The 19,139-nt window shown below is 41.6% G+C and overlaps 2 protein-coding genes across 3 annotated transcripts in view; both read right to left on the reverse strand.

The window, feature by feature from the left end:
* The window catches only part of LOC124011172 (protocadherin gamma-C5-like), a 217,742-nt gene extending 203,328 nt beyond the window's left edge, over positions 1-14,414 (reverse strand). The window contains exon 1 of one of the 2 annotated variants that reach the window (XM_046324274.1): positions 11,943-14,414. In XM_046324274.1, coding sequence (XP_046180230.1) covers positions 11,943-14,327 — 2,385 coding nt within the window. In that variant the 5' untranslated portion in view covers positions 14,328-14,414. Of the gene's footprint in view, positions 1-7,937; positions 10,376-11,942 lie in introns of those variants that run through there. The other variant, XM_046324271.1, reaches the window with a different exon arrangement.
* On the reverse strand, positions 967-2,623 carry LOC124011176 (protocadherin gamma-A12-like). Its single transcript, XM_046324280.1, has one exon. The coding sequence runs from the start codon at positions 2,366-2,368 to the stop codon at positions 1,109-1,111; it is 1,260 nt and encodes a 419-aa protein (XP_046180236.1). The 5' UTR covers positions 2,369-2,623; the 3' UTR covers positions 967-1,108.
* Positions 14,415-19,139: the final 4,725 nt, after the last annotated feature.

Consider the following 19,139-nt stretch of genomic DNA (forward strand, 5'->3'; position numbering starts at 1 on the left):
TTTGGCTATGCTGTCACATGACAATTATTATAATATGGCAAATGTTTATCAATGATTGCATTCTATCTACGCTGGCTTTCGCAGGCTACCAGAGAAATGAAACAGTTAGGTGGAAGCGCATACAGACTCTCGATCATTTATTAATGAGCAATTTCTCTAAATGTGTAATGGAAACTAGCTCTTTATTCCACGCTGTAGGTTCTTTAGAAAAAGTGTTGTTGTTTTAGGTGTGACGTCATTACGTCCAGCTGTTTTTATCGACACACGATAGTTCAATAGAAACGCACCCTAGCAAGCAGTTGCCGCGTATATTTTCTATGCAAACTTTTTTTAATGTCGCCCTAAAAAAATCACTGGGCAAGTTACTGGAAAGAGGTAATGATGAATGAGCGTTAGCCGATAGAGATTTTCCGAATTTCAGCACCATGGAGAGCTACACTGCAATAAACTCTCCACAGACCGTATTAACTCATTTTCTTTTAACCTCAAAACTATGAAGCATGTAGGCTATGTGAAAACTCCACCTCATACAACAATCACAAACACACCCCATCAAAAAAGGACATTAGCATCTGAAGACTGAGGCTATCAGTTAAATAGCGAGGGGATGGAAATAATCATCTAACAAAATGACATATTTCCTGAAACCTGAAACATGTGTAAACTGACTAAATAGCCCAGCTAGAGAATTGAGTAAGTCCTTGGGACTAGTGAATTCTACAGGGGGGGAAGTGACTGTAAAAAAAAGATTTAGATGAAATCTAAAAGAAGTATAGCCTCTATGCCATCATGAAGATCTTAAAGCAAATCTAGATGATATATATTTGCAGGCCTACCTCTGGGGACACATCAGAGTCATCAAGAGCCTCAGCAAAGTCGATGGGAGTTTTTCTCAGAGTCTGGTCCGTGGGTAGTGTGTTGTCATTGTAAGATGTGACGAACTTGAAGTCACTTGTGCGTGAACCTGTCGTCAGGTATGCGTCATAATTGTAAGTGCTGCGAAGAGTTCCTGCGCCATCCACCTCTGCGTAGTTGGGAGGGAGATACGCGCTGGGGATGGCGACCGCTCCGTCAAACAACAGTCTGGGCTTTCTCCTGCGGCAAAACCTCACCGCCAGGATGACAATGATGAAGGTGAAGAAAAAGGTGGAACGGACACCAGCGCGATGATCAGATAAGAGGTGAGTTTGGAATTGTTCTCATCATAAGAGACATCTTTCAGTTCTGGCACTTCAGCCATGTTATCAGAAATCACTAAATACATGGTACAGGTGGCAGAGAGAGAGGGCTGTCCGTTATCTTTCACTGACACAATGAGGTTCTGTTTCATGCTCTCAGATTCAGAAATGTCCCGCTGTGTCCTGATCTCTCCACTGTGGAGACCAATAGTGAAAAGTCCCATATCAGTGGATTTGACTATATGATAGGACAGCCAGGCGTTCTGGCCAGAGTCCGCGTCCACAGCTATCACCTTGGAAACCAGAGAGCCTCCGTGCGCAGCTTTGGGGACCAGCTCGGTCATGAAGGATTTCCCCTCCGGGGCGGGATATAGTATCTGAGGAGAGTTGTCATTCACATCCGTTATGAACACACTGACGGTGACGTTGCTGCTGAGCGGAGGAGAACCGTTGTCTCTGGCCATCACATGGACTTTAAAACTCCTGAACTGCTCATAATCAAACGACCTCACAGCGTGGATCACCCCCGTGTCTCCGTTAACGGATAAAAACGAGGACACAGGGACACCGTTCACTTCACCGAGTAAAAGAGAATAAACCACTGTTCCGTTCTGTCTCCAGTCTGGGTCCCGTGCAGTAACGGAACACACGGAGGAACCAGGATTGTTATTTTCAGTCACGTGGGCCTTATATGACTGTTCCTCAAACACAGGTGGGTTGTCGTTGACGTCAGCTACAGATAACTGAACACTTTTAGAGGAGGACAGAGGTGGAGAGCCCTCGTCGGTGGCAGTGATTGTAATGTTGTAATCAGACACCAGTTCACGGTCCAGTTCGCCCGTGGTCACCAGAGAATAGTAGTTTTTGATGGATGGCACCAGCTTAAAGGGAAGGTTTTGCTGAATGGAGCAGCGGACCTGTCGGTTATTCTCAGAGTCTCTATCCTGCACGTTAATGATGCCCACCTCTGTACCAGGTGACGCGTTCTCAGGTATGGGGTTAGTTAGAGATTGTAGATAAATCACAGGAGCGTTGTCATTAATATCTGTGATGTCAATTATGACTTTAGAATATGATGCTAACCCTAAACCATCCTTAGCTTGAATACGCAATTCAAATGAAGACACCTCTTCATAGTCAATAGATCCAATAACTCTGATCTCACCCATTTTCGAATTGATGAAAAACATGTTCTTATCCTCCTCTGAAATATGGCCGAAGTCATAGGTAACTTCCCCATTCACTCCGTCATCTGCATCTGTAGCACTCACTGTAACCACTACAGTATCTAACGGAGAGTTTTCAGGCAGACTGGCTTTATAAACGGCCTGGTTAAACACTGGGGCGTTGTCGTTAGCATCCAGTACAGTGACGTGAATGACTACGGTACCGGATCTTTGCGGTGTGCCTCCGTCAGATGCAGATAGCAATACTTTAAATCCCGTTCCTGCTCACGATCAAGCTCTTTGTCCAGGACTAGTTCAATGACATTTGTATCAACACTCAAAATGAAATGACCATTACTTTGTAACGTATAGCTTTGGACTGCATTCTGTGCTACATCTGCATCGTGGGCCTCTTCTAATAAGAAACGGGCTCCTTTAAAAGCTGATTCTCTTATCTCTAGTTTTATCAATTCATCTTTAAATTGCGGGGAGTTGTCATTTATATCTTGAACATGAAGACTGATACGGTGCAGCTCCAAAGGATTCTCCAACACAAGTTCCTGTTTTAAAACGCACGAAGCCTTTTTGCCACAAAGCCCCTCTCTGTCAATCCTCTCCGCAACAATCAACTCCCCGGTACTCAGATTAATGTCACAATACCGTTTTCGATTTCCTTCAGTATCAATTCGGGCCTTACGAGCGGACAGTCTGCTCGCCTCCAGCCCGAGATCATTGGCTATATTTCCAATAACAGATCCTCGTTTCATCTCCTCCGGAAAAGAATAGCTCACGTCTCCATAGGCGGAGTGCAGCGGTAGAAGAAAGAAAGAAAAGCAGAAGACCAGGCCTGACATTGAGAATCCTTTGTTCAGCATCCTTAGACTTCCAACGACATCCATATATATAGTTAAACAGATCGATGTAAGGAGAAAGTATTCCACAAAAAGATCAACATTCATTAAATTATCAAAACAAAATATGTGCGCAGTCTGACCGTTTACCTCTATTATTTTATGTAGTGAAACGAAACCAGAGCTTTGTTAATGACAACAGCAATGGGTGGAGAGCTGTGTCTATTCTACCTCCGCTGGTGAACAGCGACACTATGAGGACCCTTCAGAAATTCCCCATATTTACCCATACACACTGGCATTGGTCTAAATAGGCCTACATTTCAATAAAAGCAGTACGTTAACTGTATTTGCGTCATCTAACATTGAAGACACGATGTGTGTCCCCAGCATATGGGAAGAAAGAAAAAAAGGAAGAAAAAAAGGCACAGAAGAAGAAAAAATAACCACTGTTCTCACAAAAACTATTCATAGTCATTGGATTTTTTTTGTATTATTTTGGGGGTATTTTTTTGTAATTTAACATTGCAGATAGTGTGGTTTCTATCATTGTAAATCTCCACATCATTTCCAATCTGCCATATATATTTTTCCACTTCTTTGTTATTTTACCCTAATCCTACCAACCCAATCCCAAACTGAGAAGAATAATGAGTTAGGGAAATGTCAGGTAGGTGAAATAACAACATTACAAAAAGATAGCCATAGGCCTAACTTCTGTCAAAATTGAGGTAAAACGCACATTAAAATAGTTGCAGTGTCATTTTTTAAGGCAACTAGCATTCATCAGTAAAATGCGAAAAGTAAGTAGAGCTGGCGAGGAAAGAAAAATAATAGGCTAGCTCTGCTGTTAAACTAGAATAAAACACGCTAAAATAAGGAAAGTAATAGGCTAGCCCTGCTGTTAAACTAGAATAAAACATGCTAAAAGAAGGAAAGTAATAGGCTAGCCCTGCTGTTAAACTAGAATAAAACACGCTAAAATAAGGAAAGTAATAGGCTAGCCCTGCTATTAAACTAGAATAAAACATGATAAAAGAAGGAAAGTAATAGGCTAGCCCTGCTGTTAAACTAGAATAAAACACGCTAAAGGAAAGTAATAGGCTAGCCCTGCTGTCAAACTAGAATAAAACACGCTAAAGGAAAGTAATAGGCTAGCCCTGCTGTCAAACTAGAATAAAACACGCTAAAGGAAGGAAAGTAATAGGCTAGCCCTGCTGTTAAACTAGAATAAAACACGCTAAAGGAAAGTAATAGGCTAGCCCTGCTGTCAAACTAGAATGAAACACGCTAAAGGAAAGTAATAGGCTAGCCCTGCTGTCAAACTAGAATAAAACACGCTAAAGGAAAGTAATAGGCTAGATCTGCTGTCAAACTAGAATAAAACACGCTAAAGGAAAGTAATAGGCTAGCCCTGCTGTCAAACTAGAATAAAACACGCTAAAGGAAGGAAAGTAATAGGCTAGGCCTGCTGTCAAACTAGAATAAAACACGATAAAGGAAAGTAATAGGCTAGCCCTGCTGTCAAACTAGAATAAAACACGCTAAAGGAAAGTAATAGGCTAGCCCTGCTGTCAAACTAGAATAAAACACGCTAAAGGAAAGTAATAGGCTAGCCCTGCTGTCAAACTAGAATAAAACACGCTAAAGGAAGGAAAGTAATAGGCTAGGCCTGCTGTCAAACTAGAATGAAACACGCTAAAGGAAAGTAATAGGCTAGCCCTGCTGTCAAACTAGAATAAAACACGCTAAAGGAAGGAAAGTAATAGGCTAGGCCTGCTGTCAAACTAGAATAAAACACGCTAAAGGAAAGTAATAGGCTAGCCCTGCTGTTAAACTAGAATAAAACACGCTAAAGGAAGGAAAGTAATAGGCTAGCTCTGCTGTTAAACTAGAATAAAACACGCTAAAGGAAAGTAATAGGCTAGATCTGCTGTCAAACTAGAATAAAACACGCTAAAGGAAAGTAATAGGCTAGCCCTGCTGTTAAACTAGAATAAAACACGCTAAAGGAAGGAAAGTAATAGGCTAGCCCTGCTGTCAAACTAGAATAAAACACGCTAAAGGAAGGAAAGTAATAGGCTAACTCTGCTGTCAAACTAGAATAAAACACGCTAAAGGAAAGTAATAGGCTAGCCCTGCTGTCAAACTAGAATAAAACACGCTAAAGGAAAGTAATAGGCTAGCCCTGCTGTCAAACTAGAATAAAACACGCTAAAGGAAGGAAAGTAATAGGCTAGCTCTGCTGTTAAACTAGAATAAAACACGCTAAAGGAAGGAAAGTAATAGGCTAGCCCTGCTGTTAAACTAGTTGTTCCCAAACCATTCCCAAACCAAATTTAGTCAATCACAAATCAAACAAAATAAAATAATTTGCGAATACTGCCTTGAAATTAGTATGTTTGATTTCAAAGCATGACATAAAACACATTAATCATATGTGAAGCTAAAATGCATTGGAAAATATGATCACGGGACAGATGAAATTCTAAATATACTAGTCCTGTGGAAATAGTGCTTTCACCATGTATCACAAAAACACTTTAGCTATTGTCAAATCTGTTAAATGTGAAACACCTGCTAGACAGCCTCTAGAGTTATAAGGCTACTAACACAGTTTAAGCCTACTTCTGGGGACCTCAGAGAATTGTGCCCCATCTTGGGATTAAAAGGGTCGAACATCATAAAGCCCTAGATACTGCCGTGTAAACAAATACTATAATGAAGATATGAAGATGAGATCAACTTTTTTTTAAAGTAGAATGTTAATGCAGATTTAAATTTAGTTTGATTTATTCACGAGAATCATGGCGCTGGCAAAAAATATTAACACCAACCTTTTTGAGATTTTATTTTTTACTTGTTACACACAATCTCTTTCTCTGAGCATTTATAGGAGTATAAATGAATATAATTTTGCACACAATAGCTCTATATTTGTATTATTTATTTCATGTAGTCTTCGTTGATCATCTTTATCAAGGCTGTCAATCATTTTGGAGGTGACTGTAATCACTGTAGGAGCAAACTCACTCCTGAGTGGTCTAAGGCACTGCGGTCTAAGGCACTGCATCTCAGTGATAAAGGTGTCACTACGGACCCTGGTTTGTTTCCAGGCTGCATCACAACTGGCCGTGATTGGGAGTCACATAGGGCGGCGCACAATTGGCCCAGCGTCGTCGAGGTTAGGGTTTGGCCGGGGTTGGCCGTCATAGCGAATAAGAATTTGTTCTTAACTGACTTGCCTAGTTAAATAAATAAACTAACACCATCACAACTCAGATTATATATCAACACCTCAATATTTCTCACTTCAACTGAGTGGGTCAAAACAATAATTTAACAGGAGACTTTACAAATGACATCAAACCTGGAGCCTATCAACCTGCCTATACACTGTCTAACCTTTCCCTGTAAATGTACAGAAGGATATTATCAGCAGAGTTGCCAGGCGAATACTGTTATTGTAAATGTTTTACAGTAAATATTTTAATACTGGGATTAATTAATTCATTGAGGGGAGGCGGGTTTGTATTTTACAGTATTTTAGTGTAATTCCATGGGATTGGTGGAAGCAGGTTGGCTGCTAGGTAATGCGTTTTCATATTACAGCATACCAAACAAATACGTATATATGAGTAATTGGTGTTTAAAATCACTTGCACTTAACAAAGAATTCCAAATGTTCAGTGACTACAGGGAAAAACAGACCAAGAACAAAACAAATACTCAACCATCAAAGGTTAGATGCTTGCTGCCACTCCAATCTGTCCCCTACACATATTGAATATGTGCCTCAAAATATGTTAATGAGCAAGACACAGCCATACCCACTAGAGGACAAAAGGTTTTTGGCAAGCAAATAATATGGTAGGGTAATATATTCATATATTCTGTGGGGTGGAAATATAGTACAATGTTAACTTATTTACAGTAATGTACTGTTAAACCAACGTTTTATTGGAATTGAGGGATCATTTACCATTTACCAGTTACGCCTAATATCACCCAGAGGGCATCATATTTATGGCTATATACTGTAAACAGGTAATACAGTAAATTGCTGTTAGTTTTATTGTATAATAGTGTAAAAACAACAACTTATGTAACCAAAGAAAAGCATAAATACAACACTAATTCAAAACCTACAGTATATTATGTGCTGGTTTGTGGGGGGTAGGTGTTGGGAGAGAGAGAGAGAGAGAGGGAGATGGAGTTAACATTGGGATTGGGTACAATCTTAGATCTATGATCAGGGGCAAATCTATTAAGAGTAAGGAATTAATACTCTAAACCTCATGTGTCTTACCCACCGCATGAGGTTGGTGCCTGAAACTGAAAATTGTAATCTACAGTAGGCATAAACTATTACTGTAAAAAGAAAATGGAGTATAATACAATCATTTCCACAGGAGACTTCCAATTACAATGAATAAAAAGCATTTTTCAGCATTTTACCCATAATGGAGTGAAATCTATAGAATGTAAGCTATTCTGTAAAACACATTTAACAACCATCTGTCTCTTTCCGTTGCAAATACAGACTGACAATGTAGACAAACATTGGAAAATGAATGTATTGCTGTGAAAAGTGTCATTTTCTATAGGACAAAGGATTTAGCTCTAATTGACGCTTTAATTGTTTTGCGAAGCATGACACCTGGACATGTATGGAAAAGTATAGCCTCAATTTAATAAAACATAAAACCAATCGTATATTTTTGTTTACAATAAAGTCCTACCTCTGGTGACCCTTCGGTGTCATCAAGATCTTCAGTAAAGTCATTTGGAGTTTTCCTCAGAGTCTGGTCTGCAGGCAGCGTGTTGTCACTGTAAGATGTGAGGAACTTGAAGTCACTTGTTCGCGAACCCGTCGTCAGGTATGCGTCATAATTGTAAGTGCTGCGGAGAGTTCCTGCGCCATCCACCTCTGCGTAATTGGGAGGGAGATAGGCGCTGGGGATGGCGACCGCTCCATCAAACAACAGTCTGGGCTTTCTCCTGCGGCAAAACCTCACGGCCAGGATGACAATGATGAAGGTGAGGAAAAAGGTGGAGACGGACACCAGCGCGATGATCAGATAAGAGGTGAGTTTGGAATTGCTCTCATCATAAGAGACATCTTTCAGTTCTGGCACTTCAGCCAAGTTATCAGAAATCACTAAATAAATTGTACAGATGGCAGAGAGAGAGGGCTGTCCGTTATCTTTCACTGACACAATGAGGTTCTGTTTCATGCTGTCAGATTCAGAAATGTCCCGCTGTGTCCTGATCTCTCCACTGTGGAGACCAATAGTGAAAAGTCCCGTATCAGTGGATTTGACTATATGATAGGACAGCCATGCGTTCTGGCCGGAGTCCGCGTCCACCGCTATCACCTTGGAAACCAGAGAGCCCCCGTGCGCAGCTTTGGGGACCAGCTCGGTCATGAAGGAGTTCCCTTCCGGGGCGGGGTATAGTATCTGAGGAGAGTTGTCATTCACATCCGTTATGAACACACTGACAGTGACGTTGCTGCTGAGCGGAGGAGAACCGTTGTCTCTGGCCACCACGTGGACTTTAAAACTCCTAAACTGCTCATAATCAAACGACCTCACAGCGTGGATCACCCCTGTGTCTCCATTAACGGATAAAAACGAGGACACCGGGACACCGTTCACCTCACCAGGTAAGAGAGCATAAATCACTGTTCCGTTCTGTCTCCAGTCTGGGTCCTGTGCAGTAACGGAACACACGGAGGAACCGGGTTTGTTATTTTCAGTCACGTGGGCTTTATAGGACTGTTCCTCAAACACAGGTGGGTTGTCGTTGACGTCAGCTACAGATAACTGAACACTTTTAGAGGAGGACAGAGGTGGAGAGCCCTCGTCGGTGGCAGTGATTGTAATGTTGTAATCAGACACTAGTTCTCGGTCCAGTTCGCCCGTGGTCACCAGAGAATAGTAGTTTTTGATGGATGGCACCAGCTTAAAGGGAAAGTTTTGCTGAATGGAGCAGCGGACCTGTCGGTTATTCTCAGAGTCTCTATCCTGCACGTTAATGATGCCCACCTCTGTACCAGGAGACACGTTCTCAGGTATGGGGTTAGTCAGAGATTGTAGATATATCACAGGGGCGTTGTCATTAACATCAGTGATTTCTATTATCAATGTAGAGTAGGATGCTAACCCTAATCCGTCCTTTGCGCTGATCTGCATTTCATATGAAGACTCCTTTTCATAATCTATTGGACCAACAACTGTAATTTTTCCAGTCTCATGATCAAGAGAAAATACATTGCTATTTTCATCTGAAACGTCATCAAATTCATAAGTAACTTCACCATTCAATCCCTCATCTGCATCCGTTGCACTCACTGTAACCACTACAGTATCTAAAGGAGAGTTTTCAGGCAGACTGGTTTTATAGACGGCCTGGCTAAACACTGGGGCGTTATCGTTAGCATCCAGTACAGTGACGTGTATGACTACAGTACCTGATCTCTGCGGAGAGCCTCCGTCCATCGCTGTAAGTAATAACTTGATTTCATGGTGCCCCTCGCGGTCTAGCTCTTTGTCTAACACTAACTCGCTGTATTTGCGTCCACCACTTTTGGTTTTGACATTCAAAATAAAATGTTCATTTCTTTGTAGTGTATAACTCTGAACCGTATTCTGTCCTATGTCAGCGTCATGGGCCTCATCTAGAGAAAAACGAACGCCTTTGTCTGCTGATTCACTAATTTCCATTTTGATAATATCCTTTTTAAACTGTGGGGAATTATCATTTATATCTTGGACATGAAGACTAATACGGTGAAGCTCCAACGGATCTTCAAGCACAAGTTCCTGTTTTAATACGCACGAAGCCTTCTTGCCACAAAGCCCATCTCTGTCAATCCTTTCAGATATAGTCAAATCTCCCGTAATTAGATTAATGTCACAATACCGTTCGTGGTTCCCATCGGTATCAATACGGGCCTTACGAGCGGACAGTCTGCTCGCCTCCAGCCCGAGATCATTGGCTATGTTGCCAATAACAGATCCGCGTTTCATCTCCTCCGGAAAAGAATAGCTCACGTCTCCATAGGCGGAGTGCAGCGGTAGAAGAAAGAAAGCAAAACCGCAGACGAGGCCTGTCACCGAGATTCCTTTGTGCCCCATCCTGGGATTAAAAACGTCAAAACACAATATGGCCTTGATAATACAATGTGAACAAATAGTATTCCACACAAATATTCAGCTTGATGAAAATAATATCCTCAAAATGTTCAAGCAATCTGACCGGGTCCAATATTTTCTGCAGAATGACACCCGAGTCTTGTAACAACACCAGTGGGTGGAGAACTGGATCTATCCAAACACACCTGGTGAACAGCGACACTTTGCGTACTCAACAGAAATTACATTATTTACTTACAGATTTCTTAATGTTTTGCTGGCAGATGGTTATAAATACGCTTAAGTAAGTTTATTTGGTCAATTAACTATTGTAAAACGAAAGAGAAACACAGAAAACGATAGGATATTAAACCATACAAACATAAATTATTAAAATCACCCCCACTTTTTAAAAATAATTTAAGATCAGGTATACTATGAATATAAAATACAACACATCTGCAAGAGAGACAACAAAGCAATATATCCGTTGCTGGTCCTCAGCCAGAGCAAACTCATAACTGCTATAGAAAAAAACAGAGCAGGGGAAGGAATAAGAATATGAAGGTCAAACAGCGATCAATATTAAAGCCAACTGGTTTAAATAGGATTTTAGACATTTCAGCACCATGGACAGTGACAGATCGAGGACTCTCGTTGCTCTTCAGACGCTCTCACGACGCTTCTCCCATCACTCTGTTACTAATAAATACAAATGCCCAACTGGCTGGAATCATTTACTTATAGAAATCAGGGCATTCAAATCACACAGTGAAGTTAAGATAGCCCTTGTTCCAATGTTAAGAACAAACTGTTTGTGTTTTTAACTAGGAGAAACGTCAACATCTGACGATATTTGTAATGATGTATATATTATAGGCAGCCAACTTAGTGTTTTTAGTTGCATCATTTATTTGTATGTGTTGGAGGTCCATTAGTAGGTGTATAACAACTTTTTAATGCTCAGAATTGACCTTTTATTATTATTATTTGTATTTAATTGTTAGCATTATTAGACCGTAGTTGCCATAGTATAAGTATTGTTTTTTGGGGGGTTGTTTTTTTATTTGGACATTCTTTAAACCGAGAAGGTGCATCTCAGGAGATTTCATCCTGTAAAATGGCTAATAAATTATTATCTCTCAAAATACAGTAGTTCTATTTTCGAGCCTCTTTCCAAACAGGTTTTCACACCTCCAGTGCAAAACACACATTAGCAATTAATTGTCAGTACAACCCTAATCAGAAAACCGAGAAGCGACTGAAGTCTATTATCTGAAAAATCCACCGATTCTACAAATTACAAAAAGAGCATATACGATGTAACAACTCTAGCAAACCACATATAATCGCACCACGGGATTTTGCAATTAAATTGCGACGGGACTGAAATAATGATCTAAAACATTTCAAATTGAATGAAACTGAAGTATAAATAATTTCCTTAATAGACAAGCTGGGTTAACGACGAAAAGTGGTTTCTCCAACAACAACTAAACTATTATACAACGCAGATTAGCTGCAATTTTTAAACAACATAGCCACAACCTATCATATAAGCCTTAAAAAAACTATTCCATTATGTTATTATTTGCATTAAAAGCCTACCTCTGGGGACCCTTCCGACTCGTCAAGATCTTCAGAAAAGTCGGTTGGAGTTTTTCTCAGAGTCTGGTCCGCGGGCAGTGTGTTTTCGTTGTACGATGTGAGGAACTTGAAGTCACTTGTTCGCGAACCCGTCGTCAGGTATGCGTCATAATTGTAAGTACTGCGGAGAGTTCCTGCGCCATCCACCTCTGCGTAGTTGGGAGGGAGATACGCGCTGGGGATGGCGACCGCTCCGTCAAACAACAGTCTGGGCTTTCTCCTGCGGCAAAACCTCACGGACAGGATGACAATGATGAAGGTGAGGAAAAAGGTGGAAACGGACACCAGCGCGATTATCAGATAAGAGGTGAGTTTGGAATTGTTCTCATCATAAGATACATCTTTCAGTTCTGGCACTTCAGCCAAGTTATCAGAAATCACTAAATACATTGTACAGGTGGCAGAGAGAGAGGGCTGTCCGTTATCTATCACTGACACAATGAGGTTCTGTTTCATGCTGTCAGATTCAGAAATGTCCCGCTGTGTCCTGATCTCTCCGCTGTGGAGAGCAATAGTGAAAAGTCCCGGATCAGTGGATTTGACTATATGATAGGACAGCCAGGCGTTCTGGCCAGAGTCCCCGTCCACCGCAATCACCTTGGAAACCAGAGAGCCCCCGTGTGCAACTTTGGGGACCAGCTCGGTCATGAAGGACATCCCCTCCGGGGCGGGGTACAGTATCTGAGGAGAGTTGTCATTCACATCCGTTATGAACACACTAACTGTGACGTTGCTGCTGAGCGGAGGAGAACCGTTGTCTCTGGCCACCACGTGGAATTTAAAACTCCTGAACTGTTCGTAATCAAACGACCTCACAGCGTGGATCACCCCCGTTTCTCCATTAACGGATAAAAACGAGGACACCGGAACACTGTTCACCTCACCAGGTAAGAGAGAATAAATCACTGTCCCGTTCTGTCTCCAGTCTGGGTCCCGAGCAGTAACGGAGCATAAGGAAGAGCCAGGTTTGTTATTTTCAGTCACGTGGGCTTTATAGGACTGTTCCTCAAACACAGGTGGATTGTCGTTGACGTCAGCTACAGATAACTGAACACTTTTAGAGGAGGACAGAGGTGGAGAGCCCTCGTCGGTGGCAGTGATTGTAATGTTGTAATCAGACACTAGTTCTCGGTCCAGTTCGCCCGTGGTCACCAGGGAATAGTAGTTTTTGATGGATGGCACCAGCTTAAAGGGAACGTTTTGCTGAATGGAGCAGCGGACCTGTCGGTTATTCTCAGAGTCTCTATCCTGCACGTTAATGATGCCCACCTCTGTACCAGGTGACGCGTTCTCAGGTATGGGGCTATTCAGAGATTTGAGATATATCACAGGAGCGTTGTCATTAACATCAGTAATTTCTATTATCACTTTGGCATATGATGCTAAACCTAAACCGTCCTTCGCTTTCACGCGCAGCTCAAAGGACGGAACCTCTTCAAAGTCAACAGAACCGATAACTTTAATTATTCCTCCTTTACGGTCTATAGAAAATACTTTTTTATCATCATCTGAAATGTGATCGAAATCATATGTCACCTCTCCATTAACTCCCTCATCTGCATCTGTAGCACTCACTGTAACAGCTACAGTATCTAAAGCAGAGTTTTCAGGCAGACTGGCTTTATAGACGGCCTGGCTAAACACTGGGGCGTTATCATTAGCATCCAGTACAGTGACGTGTATGACTACAGTACCTGATCTCTGCGGAGAGCCTCCGTCCATCGCTGTAAGCAATAATTTAATATCCTGCTTTACTTCACGGTCAAGCTTTTCATCTAGAACAAGCTCAACATTGTTACTCTCAACGGACAACACAAATTTGTCATTCTTTTCTAGAGTGTATATTTGAACTGAGTTCTTCCCTGTGTCCGCGTCATGAGCCTCTCCTAATAAAAAACGAGAACCTTTCTCCGCGGATTCCCTTATCTCTATATCTATCATGTCATCATTAAATTGTGGCGAATTGTCATTAATATCTTGAACATGAAGAGTAATTCGGTGCAGCTCCAAAGGATTCTCCAATATAAGTTCCTGGTTTAAAACGCACGAAGCCTTCTTGCCACAAAGCCCATCTCTGTCAATCCTTTCGGCAGCATTTAAATCTCCGTTACTCAGATTAATGTCACAATACCGTTTGCGGTTCCCTTCGCTATCAATACGGGCCTTACGAGCGGATAGTCTGCTCGCCTCCAGCCCGAGGTCCTTGGCTATATTTCCAATCACAGATCCGCGTTTCATCTCCTCCGGAAAAGAATAGCTCACGTCTCCATAGGCGGAGTGCAGCGGTAGAAGAAAGAAAGCAACGCTGTAGACCAGGCCTGTCACCGAGATCCCTTTGTTTCCCATCCTTAGATTAAAAACGTTAAATAACCACCTTACAGTTCGACAGATCGATGTACTGAAAAATTATTCGACAAAACCATGAAAATTCCCTATATTATCAACAAAGAATATGTGCATCTACCTCAACTGTTATCTGCAGTGAAACGGCACCAGAGCTTTGTCAATGAAAACAGCAATGGGTGAAGAGCTACATATACTGTACCTCCGCTAGTGAACAGCGACACTGTGAGTACCCGTCCAAAATTACACATAGTGTACACATACACGCTGACATTGCGCTAAATACATATTTAAAAGTAGTAGGTGAACATTGGAAACATGATGTATGCCCCTAGCATAAGGAAAGGCATAACCAAATAGGCACAGGAAACATAAACATAAAACCACAATCACTCATTTCCCTAAAACCATTCGCACTCTCGAGTAAAGTATATGCCAGGTTGAAATTAACCACTATTTACCAAATGGTAGCTAGGCCTATAAAGTCTGCAGAGGTGCAGGGTCCTTCTGTCTCTCATCTGTCACTCATTGGTGAAATGCACAGAGCCAGTGAGTAGAACTGTCAAGGAAGATATAGCTGAAGTCGGAAGTTTACATACAGTACACCTTAGCCAAATATTTTTTAAACTCGGTTTTTCACAATTCCTGACATTTAATCCTAGTAAAAAGTCCCAGTCTTAGGTCAGTTAGGATCACCACATTATTTTAAGAATGTGACATGGTAGAATAATAGTAGAGAGAATGATTTATTTCAGCTTTTATTTCTTTCATCACATTCCCAGTGGGTCAGAAGTTGACATACCGTCAATTAGTATTTGGTAGAATTGTCTTTAAAATGATTCACTTGGGTCAAATGTTTCAGGTAGCCTTCCACAAGCTTCCCACAATAAGTTGGGTGAATTTTGTCACATTCCTCCTGACAGAGCTGGTGTAACTGAGTCAGGTTTGAAGGCCTCCTTGCTCGTACACACTTTTTTCAGTTCTGCCCACAAATCTTCTTTAGGATTGAGGTCAGGGCTTTGTTGTGGCCTCTCCAATACCTTGACTTTGTTGTCCTCAAGCCATTTTGCCACAACTTTGGAAGTATGCTTGGAGTCATTGTCCATTTGGAAGACCCATTTGCGACCAAGCTTTAACTTCCTGACTGATGTCCTGAGATGTTGCGTCAAAATATCCAAATAATTTTCTTTCCTCATGATGCCATCTATTTTGTGAAGAGCACCAGTCCCTCCTGCAGCAAAGCACCCCCACAACATGATGCTGCCACCCCGTGCTTCACGGTTGGGATGGTGTTCTTTGGCTTGCAAGCCTCCCCCTTCTTCCTCCAAACATAAAGATGGTCATTATGGCCAAACAGTTCTATTTTTGTTCCATCAGACCAGAGGAAATTTCTCTAAAAAGTATGATCTTTGTCCCCATGTGCAGTTGCAAACTGTAGTGTGGCTTTTTTATGGCGGTTTTGGAGCAGTGGCTTCTTCCTTGCTGAGTGGCCTTTCAGGTTATGTTGATATAGGACTCGTTTTACTGTGGATATAGATACTTTTGACCCCGTTTCCTCCAGCATCTTCACAATGTCCTTTGCTGTTGTTCTGGGATGGATTTGCACTTTTTGCACCAACGTACGTTCATCTCTAGAAGACAGAGCGCGTCACCTTCCTGAGCGGTATGACAGCTGCGTGGTCCCATGGTGTTTATACTTGCATACTATTGTTTGTACAGATGAATGTGGTACCTTCAGGCATTTGGAAATTTCTCCCAAGGATGAACCAGACTTGTGGAGGTCTACAATTATTTTTCTGAGGTCTTGGCTGATTTCTTTTGATTTTCCCATTATATCAAGCAAAGTGTTAAAAGCGACTTTACCGAAACAGAGTTTATTCCAAGTCAAAACAGGAATACTGAAACCCTCTAGACAGTAGAGGGGAACAACTGGAGATGCGACCACAGACTGCAGGTCGCTTCGGGAAGGCGCAGGCCGTAGCTCATCTAGACACCTGCTCACACGCAGAATCTGAAGAAGGCAAAACCATGACAGGACGGAACGAGGACATAGAACAGCAAACAATGATCCGACAAGGACAGAAGTGAAAACAGAGAGAGAAATAGGGACTTAATCAGAAGGCAAAATAGGGAACAGGTGTGAAAGAGAAAATGAGGTAGTTAGGAGAATGAGGAACAGCTGGGAGCAGGAACGGAACGATAGAGAGAGAGAGAGAGAGAGAGGGGAGAGAGGGAGGGGGAGAGAGAGGGATATAAAGAGGGAAAGAACCTAATAAAACCAGCAGAGGGAAACGAATAGAAGGGAAGCACAGGGACAAGACATGACAATATATGACAAAACATGACACAAAGAGCACAGAGTTTGAAGGTAGGCCTTGAAATACATCCACAGGTACACCTACAATTGACTCAAATGATGTAAATTAGCTATCAGACGCTTCTAAAGCCATGACATCAATTGCTGGAATTTTCCAAGCTGTTTAAAGGCACAGTCAACTTAGTGTATGTAAACTTATGACCCACTGGAATTGTGATACAGTGAATTATAAATTAAATTATCTGTCTGTAAACAATTGTTGTAAATATTACTTGTGTCATGCACAATGTAGATATCCTAACTGACATGACAAAACTATAGTTTGTTAACAAGAAATTTGCAGAGTGGTTGAAAAACGAGTTTTAATGACTCCAACCTAAGTGTATGTAAACATCTGTGTTCAACTGTAAGTGATAGGCCTACTGTCAATCAAAAATAATAGACGCTACAGGTTTTACAAAACAAACACGAGCGTTTCAACACAATGGACAGCGACACTCCGATACAGTTCTGTACTTTTCTCAACATTGTGCTCTCTACACGTTGTTCTTTAGACTTATGAGGGTACATACAATCAACGGTTCTGCAGAGAACCAGGCTATAACACGCTCTCTGTAATATTAAAACTGGGCGGTAGGCTATGAGGGAGAATTGATTTTTGTTTATCAGTCCCAAACCAAACGTTCCCAAACACAATGCAAAGAACATAATATCATCTGGGATGTCTGCCTTGAAATGAGGAGGGTTGTTTCAAAGCAGAAAATAAAACACTTACATCATATTTGAAAATACAAACATGGGACAGATAATGAATGCAAATCTACATATAGGAGACCTGTGGAAACAGTGTTTTCATCATGAATCACACAAAAAACAGTTTTGAAATTGTGGCCACAAAATACTTTAACTACAAGTGTAAAATCTGCTACAGAGCAGCGGCGCCCCGTCATTCAGGGAAAAGCCCTACCTGTTTTGAGCTCCAGCTGTTTAGCCCAAAAAGTAAATACTGTATATACAGTAACAGACAAACGTTTGGACACACCTACTCACTCAAAGGTTTTTCTTAATGTTTGACCATTTTCTACATTGTAGAATAATAGTGAGGACATCAAAACTATGAAATAACACATATGGAATCATGGTGTAACCAAAAAAGCGTTAAACAAATCATAATATGTTTTATATTTGAGATTACTCAAAGTAGTCACCCTTTGCCTTGATGACAGCTTTGCACACTCTTGACATTCTCTCAACCAGCTTCATGAGGTAGTCACCTGGAATGCATTTCAATTAATCTGCGTGCCTTGTTAAAAACTTAATTTGGAGATTTTTCCCCCTCTTAATGCATTTGAGCCAATCAGTTGTGCTGTGACAAGGTAGGCGTGGCATACATAATATTTGGTAAAAGACCAAGTCCATATTATGGCAAGAACAGTTCAAAAATAAGCAAAGAGAAACAATATTCCATCATTACTTTAGGACATGAAGGTCAGTTAATGCATTACATTTCAAGAACTTTGAAAGTTTCTTCAAGTGCAGTCACAAAATCCATCAAGCTCCCTGATGAAACTGGCTCTCATGAGGACTGCCACTGGAATGGAAGACCCAGAGTTACCTCTGCTGCAGCTCCATGATGAAACTGGCTCTCATGAGGACTGCCACTGGAATGGAAGACCCAGAGTTACCTCTGCTGCAGCTCCATGATGAAACTGGCTCTCATGAGGACTGCCGCAGGAATGGAAACCCCAGAGTTAACTGCACTTCAGATTGCAGCCCAAATAAATTCTTCCCAGAGCTCCAGTAAACAGTCACATCTTGACATAAACTGTTCAGAGGAGACTGTGTGAATCAGGCCTTCATGGCTGAATTTCTGCAAAGAAACCACTACTAAGAAGAAGACACTTGTTTGGGCCAAGAAACATGAGCAATTCACATTAGACTGGTGGAAATCTGTCCTTTGGTATGATGAGTCCAAATTGGAGACTTTTGGTTCCAACCCAGTGTCTTTGTGAAACGCAAAGAGGTGAAAGTGTGATTTCTGCATTTGTGGTTCACACTGTGAAGCATGGAGGAGGAGGTGTGATGGTGTTACGCTGGTGACAATGTTGGTGATTTATTTTGAATTCAAGGCATTAACCAGCTTGGCTGCCACAGCCCTCTGCAGCGATGCGCCATCCCATCTGGTTTGCGCTTAGTGGGACTATCACTTATTTTTCAACAGGAAAATGACACAAAACACACCTCCAGGCTGTGTAAGGGTTATTTGACCAAGAAGGAGAGTGATGTAGGGCTGCATCAGATGACCTGGCCTCCAAAATCACCCGACCTCAACCAAATTGAGATGGTTTGGGATGCGTTGCACCGCAGAGTGAAGGAAAAGCAGCCAACAAGTGCTCAGCACATGTGGGAACTCCTTCGAGACTGTTGGAAAAGCATTCCTCATGGAGCTGGTTGAGAGAATGCCAAGAGTGTGCAAAGCTGTCATCAAACCAAAGGGT

Source organism: Oncorhynchus gorbuscha, linkage group LG23, assembly GCF_021184085.1.
Source record: "Oncorhynchus gorbuscha isolate QuinsamMale2020 ecotype Even-year linkage group LG23, OgorEven_v1.0, whole genome shotgun sequence".
In the NCBI taxonomy this organism is placed as follows: domain Eukaryota; kingdom Metazoa; phylum Chordata; class Actinopteri; order Salmoniformes; family Salmonidae; genus Oncorhynchus; species Oncorhynchus gorbuscha.

Bases quoted from the DNA above. Each gene is read 5' to 3' on its own strand.
- LOC124011176 (XM_046324280.1), bottom strand. From the start codon at position 2,368: ATGTTTTTCATCAATTCGAAAATGGGTGAGATCAGAGTTATTGGATCT.